Genomic DNA, 13,190 nt, shown 5'->3' on the forward strand with positions numbered 1-13,190 from the left:
CTTTGTTGCAATGTTGCAATGTTGTTTGATGTTTGGTGTTTGAATGTTTTCCATTCAAGCCTCAATTTCCCGTGGGGGTGAAATTTTCGATTTTTGGTTTCGTGTTGCACAAAGTAACCAAAAATTAGACAAATTGCTCTGAAGTTTGAGTTGCATGATTTTTTATCGAATTTTACATCACAGCCAAAGTTTCCAAACCACAATCTCAATGCTCACAACAACTGCCGATTATTATCATTTTTGACTGCAGACTTCAAAATTTTTTTAGTTTATTTTTCATATTTTGTGAGATTTTTAAAATATCTTTATTGCCTCAAACCGAATCAAAAATTTTTTTAATTTCACACTTGGGGGTGTTTTTCTAGTGCAATTTTACTGTCGATGAAAGTTTTTATTTTTTCTAATGCAACTTTTGATTTATTGCATGGTTTTATTTGTTCATATGTTTTTGATTTGTATTAGGAAAAATTTTATGATATAACTGGATATTCCTTCAAAAAGACCAAACCAAAAAATACAAAATTACATAAAATTTAGTATTTTTAAATTTATTTCACTATTAATAATGTAGGTTTATTGCGCAATATCCGTATAGGACGTAATGTGTTAAGATTTATAACTGCGAGTTTCGGTTCAAAAATACTTGAAAGTCTTTAATTATTCATCTGTTCGGGAATTCAAAATAAAATAATGTCTACATATTATTTATATGTATAGGGCCGCCTTTTAAGTTTTGTGCCTAACAAAGAAAATTCAAAGATTAATCAGTAAAAATAGTTTTATTGTTTTTCGAAGTATGTCCCATGATGAACAATACTTTTTGCATGCAATTGAACTAATTCTCGAAACAATTTTGCCGCACTCAAGTTGGTATCTCCAAAACCACGGTTTTGAATGTCTAAACGGCCTGTTCGGGCATTGAAAAACACTTGCCAAGCATTTTTTTCTAAATGTTTGGAACAAACAGAAGTCATTGGATGCCATAAATTCGATGTTTTGAGTGCTCTGGAGTGTATCCAGAGCAGATGATCATGATCTGTTACAATTTGTTGTATTTCAAAATGGATGAAATTATGCGGATATCAATTTAAGAGATACCGCTTGAGATACTACAATGAGAAAGATTGGAATGTAAAAAAACGTCACTAGTAAGATAAAGCATTCGCCGCAGATGAGAGGTTATTGCGGTACATTTTATTGCCATAGATACATGTGATGTATAATGCACCATTCTTGATGATTCAGAAGGCATATGGTACACATACAGTAGGAAAGATGATGTATAATGCACCATCCGTGTTGATTTATAAGGCTTATAGTACACATACAGTTGGAAAGAAGGCGGTGTACGCATAATGTGATAGTCCAAATAATTAACGAATGAATAATTCCCAAGGTCTGAATGTAACAGGTCTGCCTCATTAGTTACAACATACCCAATCAGGTCAGAGAACACACAATCTTGATTCATGTAAAGTAATTCATCATCCATATATTGTATGCGCTAGATACAATAAAAAAATAACCAAAATCCTTTATGTCATCCTTTATCTATTTATATTTTTGTTGTATCTAATTAGCTTCATTAATTGAACATCGCGGTTGTCCAGGCATTGCTTAGGCAATTCAGTACAGCGCTTGGCATGGATTTATAACCACCAAGGTGGATATGGGTTCATGAGGGTGACGCACTCCAAATTGGAGGTCGGGATGCCATACAAAAGAACAAATAATATTAATGTTTTCATACTTAAAATGCAATTTTTTTAACATTGAAATTTTCTTTCATTTTAGTGTCTTATTTGGCAACAAGGATGGCCGCTAGCAATACCCACTGGAGAACTTATACTTCATTTGGGGGCCCTTAATGAGACCCAACTAAAACCAGGAGATATATATTTGTGTGTAAAAAAAGGTAAATATATATGTACCTATATATTTATAGACCGAATATGTTGTATATATTTATTTTTAAAGTACTTACAGAAAGGTATGATAGAAAACATTTATCAAGCTCAAATTGTTGAAAAAATACTCATATAAATATGTTCTGACGGCTTATTAAAATAAAATAAAAAAAAAATTATTGAAAATTAGTTTTTTAACCTATGTGTAGTCACGTCCATTACATGCACAAAGTAAAAGATTTATTTCTAAAAAATATTAATAAAATATACCGTCAGTTACATTAAATTAATTAAAAATATCCACCATAGATAATTTTGGCGTACCACAATTTCATGCAGTTTGGCGTTCGGCATATGGTAAAGCAACTGTACAAAGTCGTTGCATAGATTATAGCGATCCAAAGGCATATCTAAGTGTTCCTTCTTTGGAAATGTTGACCGACGAACTACCGCAACTTTTGCAAAATTTGCTTGTGGGCGTAGAACGTTCCATTGGGCGTATATCATTAAATGAACTTCAAACATATAGTGTTGGCGATCAGCAACAACAACAACAGCAGCAGTTTGTGTCTGCGGTTGATGACACCACCAACAACAACTGCAATTTTACTAGCAACAATGGTGTTGCACGTGTCAATATAACAAATTCACCAAAATGCGCTCTGAAGCGCAGCGAATTAATAACCAAAAATAAATTACTAAGCAACAAATACATGTTGCGGCGTTTAACGAATCGTCAGGATAGCATGAATTCCACCTCATCTGGCAATAGTTGCAACAGCAACAGTAGCATTTCGAGTGATGAACTATTGTACAGTCATAACAGCAACAAAAACAACAACAACAATAATAGTAACAGCAACAACAATGATGCCACATTAAGAAATAACAATGAGGCAAATAAATCGAACTCTATATCACCTGCGCTACCACTCTTTTGTTTGGGAAACTCTTTTCCACACATCGACAGTGATGAAGAGAATCCAGACGACAAACGAAATTCACTGGAATGTGGTAAGTACTGCAAAATGTTGCGACATTGTTAAAGCTAAAGCCAATTATTAATATCATTTATCTTGTACATTATTTATCTTATATTACATTATTTACTTAAGACTAAAACTTAAATTGCATTGTCTCGAGTAGATTCAGGGAAAAATGTTTCGCATAGTTTGAGTTTGTTTTTTGAAAAATTCACGACGGTCTTGTATCTATTTAATAAGTGAAAGTGAAAACACTTTTCGTTATAATATCAAAATTATCTAATAGCAAAATAATAAATAAAACTCACTGCTTTAGTGCTGATTTCAGCTAGAGATAAATACTTTAGTTGCAAAGTGTTATATGCCAAATTAAGTTTAGTTGCTGATAACATCTACACCGAAAAATAGGAGAAAATCATACAAATCGTTAAAGAGCATCAACATCAGCGCATTTGAATTTGTTAACAGTCAATAAATCTGTGCAACCTACGAACAATAAATATCTTTGATTTCCTCTTAAAACGTTTTATAATAAAACGAAATAAATTTTGATTTGGACCTTTTAAAGACAACAAATATTGTATATAAATCGTGAGATAGATTTGAGTATGAAATTTTTAAAGAATAGTTTTCATTTTGATATTCAATTAAATAATGTTAATACTATAATTATAAAAAATTTATTAAAGTAGTAATCACTTTTTTTCTACATATAATTATATTTTTGGTCACATTTTTTACTTTTAATTTGCTTAGTAATCAATTAAAAGATGCTGAGCAGATGCTGCGCTTTGCAGTTGCTGTAACGCAGCTAAGATAGTGTCAAAAGGAAAGGATATGCAATACTAAAAAAAATTGCTGTCTGTTATAATTTCTTTAGTAATGAATTTAAACAACAAAATTTTATTTTTTTATTGCTGTTTTTTTTTACTATCATAACTATTTCGACTATAGGTAAATACTTATTATCACTGATCATTGGAAATAATGATCAGTTGTTGAACTACAAGTTCTACACTCGGAATTCTGAACCTCTCACATTAGAAGCAATGACTATTCATATTTTTAACCAAATTAGTAATGTCGTGGTCGAAACTTTCATTATTAAAATTTAAACTTTTTCGTTACTTTTTCGTTACTTTTTTTAATTTTTCATAAAAGAAACATAAAGACACTTAGAGAGCTTCTTAATTAAAACTAGCTTATAAACCACAGCTTACTAAAATTACAATCAATTAATATAATTTTTTTTATTTGTAACAGCTTTAGTATTAATCTCTTTGGAGAGACATTATTTATTGCATACTTTTATTATTATTTATTATTATTATTTTATAATTATTATTTTTTCTTACATATAAAACAGATTCTCACTCCGGAACTTATTATTATTAAGTTTTGCTAATGTTGCTCTACGATTTTTAGTCGCAGTTCTTTTCGTAGTTCACTAACTAAATTTTAATGAAAGTAACTAATGGACTTGAATATATTCACATTCAGATATATGCAAATACTTCAATGTAAAAGCAATATGCTTATTGTTGTTTTTTTCGGGAGAATTACATAAATACTGTTCTTAAAAAAGTAAAACTTACTCTTTTATAATTTCTCCATTGTTTCTTCCGTAGCATTATTATAATATCCAATTAGTATGAGTACTAGTTTTTATTATCTTCAGATTATATTGTAAAAGGGGATCTATCCTCTTAATTACAAAAGTGGAGGATATTAATGGAAGGGTCAGACTGCATATTATCGAAATAGAATGAATGAATTGGGAGTAGGTTCTGTCCTATAACTTATATGAAATCAAAAAATGATAGTGTTAGTTGTGTGAAAGTCAAAAAAAAGATCATGTAGCCGGATGAAAAATCGATAAGTATTTAAAATAGCAGCTCGTCAAATCTAGTCATTTTAGTTTTGGCGTAAACTAACTTACTTACTGCTTCATTAACTCTTGCTAGAGCATATTGTTTTCGACATTAATCATGAAATCATTCCACCTATTTCCAACTTTATCAATTCCTTCATTAACTGGTCGAAGCCAGATTTTTGCTGGGACGTCTTCTCGGTGGCTGCTCTGCGGTTGCAACAGCAAGGATTGTCTAGTTATGTTGTTTATAGATACTGTAAGTGTATAGCTTAGAGAAAGAAAGTATGTAGAGGAGGATATATAGCATAAACAAGTACTAGTTATTAAGTTTGCATTTAAAAATAATAAGTAATAATTAATTCACTTTTATTAGTGTTATGTACTTAATTTCATTTAGCTTCAATGATTTGAAGTTCCTTAAATTAAGTGATATTAATATGAAAAGAGATCTATATATTAAATTTATTGATATATTTGAGTAAAAGTGATATTGGACATATAGTTTGCATGAAAGTCTTATTGCACAATGTTGTTAATGTTTTTTTTATACGATAGTATTTACAAACTCTGTAATTTTGATTAACTCAAATTTTTGTCAAAGCATTAATTAATTTTTATGTACCACAAAACAATTTAAGTTATCTTCAATATACATCAAACAAATATTTAGTTTGAAAATAAATTGAACTTTTCAATAATTATTGTTTAAAAAATATCTATTACAACCTTCAAATGATTTTCCTTTTCATTTATTTAATTATCTCCTCAAACCACAGCGGATATCGTTACGCCTGTACATTTGCCTTAATAGCCAGTAATGCCACCTCCGCGTTAGGCAATCACAGAAAAGTTGCACTAAGGCTTGATAATAAATTTAATATAAAATTTATAATATTTGCATATTAATTTATATCTCAAAAAAAAAAAAGAAAAAAAGAAAAATATAAGCAACATGAATTTTTCAATGAAACCTCAAAACCGCAAGAAATGCGATTCAAGCGAATGGCAAATAATCGCACGCCAGATACGAACAACCTGTGCACTTGCTGCCAGGTTTTTTAAAATGTTTCACTGACTGTCTGACTGTAGAGCAAAATTATCTTGAACGATACCAAATCCGATAATGCCACATGTTGGCTACCAGCCGACAATGATTGCTGCAACATTGCTTTAAACTGTGTTCATTCTTGTTGTCAGGAAACTAATCGTTCATGCAAATGCAATCAAGAAAACTATAAATGTTCCAATTTGTCTTTTTCAGTAATGAAATAAAACAACAAAAATATAAAAAATATTAATTTTTAATGTCATTTTGACAACGACAACTTTTAGGATTTGCACTACAATTGCTAAATGCACATATGCTACGCTGCAACAATTTGTGGCATGCAAGTGCTGCACTGAACTTATCATTCTGCGAACGCCTTTAACAGAAATTGGTGTTGGCATTGACTGCGTTTGCATGAAATTAACTGCCTCCATTAGTTGCTCCAACCAAGACCAAGTGTGGGAGCCGTTAGTCCGGCCGATACTGATTTAATGCGCCCACATGAAATTGAAAGGATCGCGCTGCATTGTTGGAAAATATTGCTTTTAATGCAATTTTTGTTTTTTTTTTTTGGGTTTTTTGAAATGCCAAAATTGCACTGTTTCACTTTTAATATTTTGCGAAGCCGTTAATTAAAAGTTGTTTTCCATTAATTCTCTTAGAAAAATTATGCAAAAATATGTTTGTCAGTAGGGCAAAAGCCGCCCATTAATTTGAAGTGCCACTCACTTTTGTCCTGAATTTTTCACATTAAATTATTCCGCCTCCTATGAATTTCAGACTATTCGAGTCTGTGTTTATAAAGCAGGTGTCACCAAATTTTTGTAACCAAATTGCGTATAAATCAATGTTACTTTTTCAAGTTTTTACAATATTTTGAGGTTTATGTCTCATGAGGTTAGGAGTAATAATTCAACTCCTACTGAAATAACTGAAATCGGGCACATGTATTCCTTTTCAAGAAGTTAGCCATGGCTTATATTGAAGTAAAAAAATAAATAAATATTTAACATTGAAGAAAATACTTTTCTAAAGATTATTTTAATTATTAATGCTGAATAAAAATAAAAGTAAAATATTAAAAGTAAAACAATGAACTTTTATTATTTATTGACCTTCGTACTCCTATTTTCGACACATCTTTCTTAGTCAGGAAATACGAGAACAAACCCTTGCATTTTTTTCTATGAAATTTGCGAAATAATTAATATAGGTATTATTTTTGTCTGCCCTTCACTGGCAATACTGTAAGAAAAATATACAGTATGCTCACGACAATCTGGATAATCGTGAGGAAAATCAACTTAAGTAGAAAAGTTAAAAATTAATGTCTATTGAGGGATTTTGATTTGTTTTGTTCAAATTATAGAAATAATAATGAATACCGAGATATCAAAAGCATACTCTCCTACAAAAGTCAAAGTATACGAGTATGTATAGCAAAATGTGAGATGTCAACATACAATATATATTATCCTAATCAGTATAACAAGATTAATTGACTTAATGTTCTAGTTTTTAAGCTCATGAAATAGAAACAGGGAATCTGCATCCATAGAGATTAGATTAACGATTTAGGTGATAGAATCACGTAGCTGTTAAATAATTACCGAATATACTTATATACAAAAACTATTTCGAAAAGTAATGAATTCGAAAAGTAATGAAGAATCGACAACAAAAATTTAATTAATATGTTGAAATTTGGCTGACCATACAACGCTGTTTCGTTTCAATATATTAATCAAATTTTTGTTGTTACTTCTTCATTACTGTTCGAACCATTCTTTTTTCTTTTCGTCATAAGACATAATATAAGTTTATTATTATAATCAATCTTATATTTTGCATAAATTGATTATATTTTGAATAATTTAGTTAATTATTATATGAATAAAATCCATCAAAATATTATGATCAACCTAGATCAAATCTTTTTTGTATATAATCTGTACTTCTGTAATATGTGATCTGATTGTAATTCTTTCGATTACAATCCACTTTTCTTTCACAAACTTAGTTGTGGACCAATCTACTCCACAGCAAAGCTTCGAACTACGTATATGTGGGTCATCTTTATAAACTTCAATTATCTGCTAATCCAGAATGCAGATTATGCCTCGAAGATGAGGAAACAACTATGCATTTTCGTTGTGATTTTCCAGTCTTAATAGCGCACAAAAGAAACTTGTTTCGTGTGGAATTTATGACACTAATACAGATTAAGAGCTCATCTTTAGATTTAGTTCTGGACTTTTTATTCACGAAGCATTAGAGGGCTTTGTATGATTAAAAGTGAATTTGCTTCAATAGGATGATTTTGACCGCAGTACTGACTGTTGGGCGCAGTACGCTACTATTTTTAATAATAATAAAATAATAAAATAATATAGGTAAAATATTTTAGTATATTTATGGCAACCATCATGTCAGAAGTTTTAATAAATCGGCTATAAAATTGAAAAGCTATCGATTTGATACTTTGTAGAGTTAATAACTGCTATGGTAAAGTGCATAATATATGCTATTTTTATATATTGTTACTTTCGCGGCGAATTGAAAAAATGTAATATATCAGATATTAAAAAATGTAAATTTTTCACTCTCGCAAACAATATCACTTTAGTTGTATCCAATGTACTTTCACAAGAATGTAATTAACGACTAATATGAGTTTTCCTTTCTAACAAATTACTTTTCACCGCCTTTAATTATTTTTTATAAATATTCTCTAATTTGTCTTCACTTCTTTTCAGACCAAATAGAAAATGAAATCATACCACCAAGTTCAATTACGGAATTACCTGAGAAGCTGTTAGCATCTGGAATATATTTACCAGGTGAGTAAACTAGTTTTCTAGTTAATAAATTTGTTAACATCTTGTCATACATGGTAAGAATTTAAAAGATTTGCACCCAATCATCCACAAATTTATGTATCGGAAGACGCTGTTTCTATTTTTATTAATGATAAAAACATATTTGACTTCAGGTGAAACAATTTCACTTTATAAAAATTAGTTTGAAAATTAATTGAAAGAGTCTAATTTGGATTAATAATGCTCATTGAACTAAATAAGCTTGTAGAGCTCGTTTTAAATATTTATCTTAAAATCTGTCAAGACAGAACCATCTAGTTCCGGCTTATCGCGGCAGTCATCACTTTCAATAAACGCTTAAAAAAAAGCATTCAGCAAAATAGTGAGGATATTATATGCACACATAAAGTGTTTGAAGAACCATGCTTAAAAACATAGATATTAAGTTTCTTATTTAATGACAGACTGTTTGATGCTTTATTAAGATAAGTTAGTTTCTTACTGAATTTAGACTTTATGTGGTACGCCGTTTTAGTGCCACCGTCTGCTGATCATTATCATCAAATACGCTTAGTATAAATCTTTTTTTCGTTTCAGTTTTCATGAGCTTTACAGTAGGAAAGGCAGATTGTAGAATTTATTTGGGTGGTAATTCTATTTATTATTATTATTTTTAGTGATTTCTTTAAAATATTTGTTTTATTCATTAAACAAATTGTACTCTAAGGTGTTTTTGACTTTTCATAAATAAGAAGAACCCAAAAATACAAAGTTATTTGGACATTTTAAAAATAAAGTAAAATTTATTTGATTGGTAACTTTATTTATGTAATATATTTTTTATAAAATTTTTTTTGAACCATTCATTTTATTTATTAAACAAATTGCGCTCTAAAATATTTTTGACTTTTAATATATAAGAAGATCCAAAAATCAAAAGTACCATAATTTGGACATTTTAAAAATAAGAAGATTAAAAAGTTTTTTTTGGCCAAGTGGACTTACTTGACTAAAACTGTCTCATCAGAATTCAATGCAGCATAGTCTATGCGATCAGCATAGTCTATGCGATCAGCATAGTCTTCAAGCATGTTAAGTAAGTTTTTAAGATAACCTATACTAGGATGCTCTTTGGGATATTCCATTTGTGATGCGTCAAAATTTGTTTGATAGATACTAGAAATGTATCGTATGGAATTACAAAAATCGAATTTAAAATTTTTATTATAATAATTATTTGCTTTAGTACTGAATTATAAATCTCACCTACTCTTTTCAAATTGTACGTACAAAGGTGATGAAAAATTTTTGCGATAGACGTAGTATCGAACTTTCTTAAATTCTTTGTAGTTGCTTTTAATTTCGGAACCCCTTCTACAATGACGCTTTAACTTTTTAATTTGTTTAAGTAGTGTATTGCGTCTAGATGTTTAAAATGTCCTTTTTTGCGGATATCTCTTTGACTAAAGATACCAACCTTGAATGAAGAAGCCAGAAAGTACATTTCGTGAATAGAAGGATGGTAAATCAATTTAAAAGGAAATTCGTGAATTTTATATAGCTTATGGCAATAGCTTAAAGACCAAATCGGGTTCCTTTCCAAATCATTTAGTAATCTGACGATTATTTTATTCAATACTGTTGCATATTAAAAACCTCCCTTTACCACGACTATACGCCCTTGTACTTTCAGAAAACACTGTACAGATATTCCTGATTTACAGTACATTTTGATTGTTCTTTGTTCTTCGAAGTGCAATGTTAAATCTACATTTTGTGAAACCTATAAATCTATAAAAAAATTCTTTTTGCATTTTCTGGTAATAAACATTTTTGATGAATCTTAATGTAATATAATATTACATATATTATTTAAATAGGATCAAGTGACGCAAATATGGCCTAAGTAAGCTTTTTAGTTTTTATTCTATGATTATCCAATACCATTTCAAACACTTTACTATATGGGTGCCTCAAATCAGTGGTAGTTAAATGCTACCATATATTCATAATAACAAAAATAAATTTACCATAGAAGTTTATTGTTGTGAAAGATTGACAGAACTAGTTCCACTGAGTTAATGAGTAGATTTAGTTTCCGTCAGTGTGTCCATCAAATCTTCACAATTTAGTTAATGTTTAAACAATATGTTAAATAATTTATTTGTACAAAATATATGAAAAATATTTATATATCAGATGTGTGAAAAAGTAAATAACACTTTTTGAAAAAGGATTTTTGAAGTAAGACCGTTTGTTGGCCATTATAAGATTGATCATTTACTTTCACATTTGAATGAATTAAAGCGGTGCTTGTGAAGTAAAAAAAGATCTGGTTATCAATGCAAAAATGTGGCGCAAACAAACTGGTAATGTTTAGTTTTAAGTTTGATGCATCTGTCATTTGGTTTGAATACGATCGTTAGGCCATAAATGAGAAGAACTTACTGCCTAATCGAATCCCTGAATAAAGTTTCTATCAGAATTATGCTTCAATTTTTTCAAGATCAAAAAGAAATTTGAGTTACTACACATTCGAAGAATTGAAATCAAGTATTTTAGAGACATCAATGTATCGAATTTGCATCATTTGTTTGAACAGCCGAAAAGTTTATACACAGTTTGTTCCTCACATGTGACTGACGACAAACAAAACTTGATCAGCACTCATCATTCGAAAGACATCATTAGGGAACCCAAAATCTACAAAACTTTATTTAACACATTGTAATTGATGATGATAGGCATTAAATAAGACTAATTTTAAAAAACTTTGTTTAAAGATATCAAATGTAAAGGCAAGAATCTAAGGAGTTCGTTCCAATGTGCCAAACGAATAATAAATAATTCTGTTTTGGTGGTTTAAAGGTTTGGGTGCATTGTATTTGGTCAGAATATATAACAAATTATTTTTATACTAATTTTTATACTATTTTTTACGATTTACATCAATTTTTATACTAAAAATCGCATTTCAACTATCAGCCAATTCTCTTATATATCTAATTATATACTAAGTAACTATTATTTTTTCAAAAAAGTCATTTGACATAAAATACTTAATCAATGCCATATATATAGTTAAACCATACAAATCGTAATATTAACCAAAAGTAAATCAGATCTTCTAGTATTTTAAGAAATTATTATAGTGTAATAAAAATATTTTTACTATTATAATAATAATAATATCAATCAAGTTAAAGCAATACTTAGAATCAATATTTATATATTTTATTTGATATTTCTTAAATTAACATTTAATTATATATTCTAATGTTTTTTTATATAAAAATTAAATTGTTCTTATTCATCTTTTCATTTGCAGGTACACGTGATCTGCATGGTCATCCTTTAGTGACTGTGGATGCAGAAGTTGTCATTGCCGCTGGTTTAAATTGCTATGAAGTAGCCACCGTACTTCTGTACTATAGTACAATACCAGAAAGGTAAGGCCAGAAAATATTCAATAATAATAAAAATTCCATTTTTATGTGTAATACTTAATTAAAAAATTATAAAAGAAATATGTGCATGTCTTAATGCTATCTAGTCAAAGAATGTACTTAAAATATGTGCATTAATTTTATTCTTTATAAATATTTATGTAAAAAGCAATAAAAATCCAAAGGAAATAAATATTTTATTGTTCTCAATGCGGAACTAATATTAATTTCCCTTCAATGATTTTAATGGGTGGATTTTTTATACACTTATATTTTTATTTTTTGAACAAACATCGTAAAATATTGAGTTTAGATCCGTGAAAAATGAAATTTTAATAGAATCTTTATAAATTAAATGTTAAAAAATAATTATTTAATTGATTAACAATTTACAAAATATTTGCGCAACAGTCAGAGTTGAATTCTATGAAAATTACAAAATAAATTTATAAATAAATAATAAATAAATAATAAATAAATAATAAATAATAATAAATAATAAATAAATAATAAATAAATAATAAATAAATAATAAATAAATAAATAAACAATCAATAAATAAATTAAAAAAAAGTAAATAAATAAATAATAAATTAATAAATAAATGATAAATACATAAATATTAAATAAATTTATCTACATGATTTTTTACGTAGATAAATTTATATATATATGCCTTCTCATCAGAGTACAGAATGACTCACATCCAAATGTTGGATGTTGTAAAAAGAAATCCATTTCCGAATGGATGGTTATAGTTATCTGTATTTTGCAATGTATAAATCCGATCGGGTTACGCTAGACGGTGTTAGAAATATGAGATTTCGTACTAAAAAAATTTTGACAGTTTGGTGATTGGTTTTTCTGGTAAAAAAATTTGCTTCAGGGACTTGTGAAAATCGACTTCTATGAAAGCGGCATAATGAAATTACCTTCAACAATAAGTTATCGAACAAAACAGTGCATATTTAATCTAAATTGGATCATTCTAACTTTGCTAATAAGCCTTTAATTTCATGCCAAATAATGAATTTCTTTTTACTACACCTATTAATTGACATTGGGGTCGTCATATGGCGTGACAGTCAATCGGCTGGTAGCAAGCTCTTGTTTG

General features: G+C 28.8%; 1 protein-coding gene across 1 annotated transcript in view; it reads left to right on the top strand.

Annotated features, from left to right (window-relative positions):
- The window catches only part of LOC119682436 (putative uncharacterized protein DDB_G0274535), a 28,580-nt gene extending 15,844 nt beyond the window's left edge, over nt 1-12,736 (top strand). Inside the window, exons 2-6 of the mRNA XM_038095885.1 lie at nt 1,795-1,915; nt 2,217-2,921; nt 8,568-8,651; nt 11,959-12,079; nt 12,733-12,736. Of these exons, the coding sequence (XP_037951813.1) occupies nt 2,339-2,921; nt 8,568-8,651; nt 11,959-12,079; nt 12,733-12,736 (792 nt within the window). The 5' untranslated portion in view covers nt 1,795-1,915; nt 2,217-2,338. The remainder of the gene's footprint in view (nt 1-1,794; nt 1,916-2,216; nt 2,922-8,567; nt 8,652-11,958; nt 12,080-12,732) is intronic.
- Nucleotides 12,737-13,190: the final 454 nt, after the last annotated feature.

The sequence above is a fragment of the Teleopsis dalmanni genome, chromosome 1 (genome assembly GCF_002237135.1).
Source record: "Teleopsis dalmanni isolate 2A chromosome 1, ASM223713v2, whole genome shotgun sequence".
Classification (NCBI taxonomy): domain Eukaryota; kingdom Metazoa; phylum Arthropoda; class Insecta; order Diptera; family Diopsidae; genus Teleopsis; species Teleopsis dalmanni.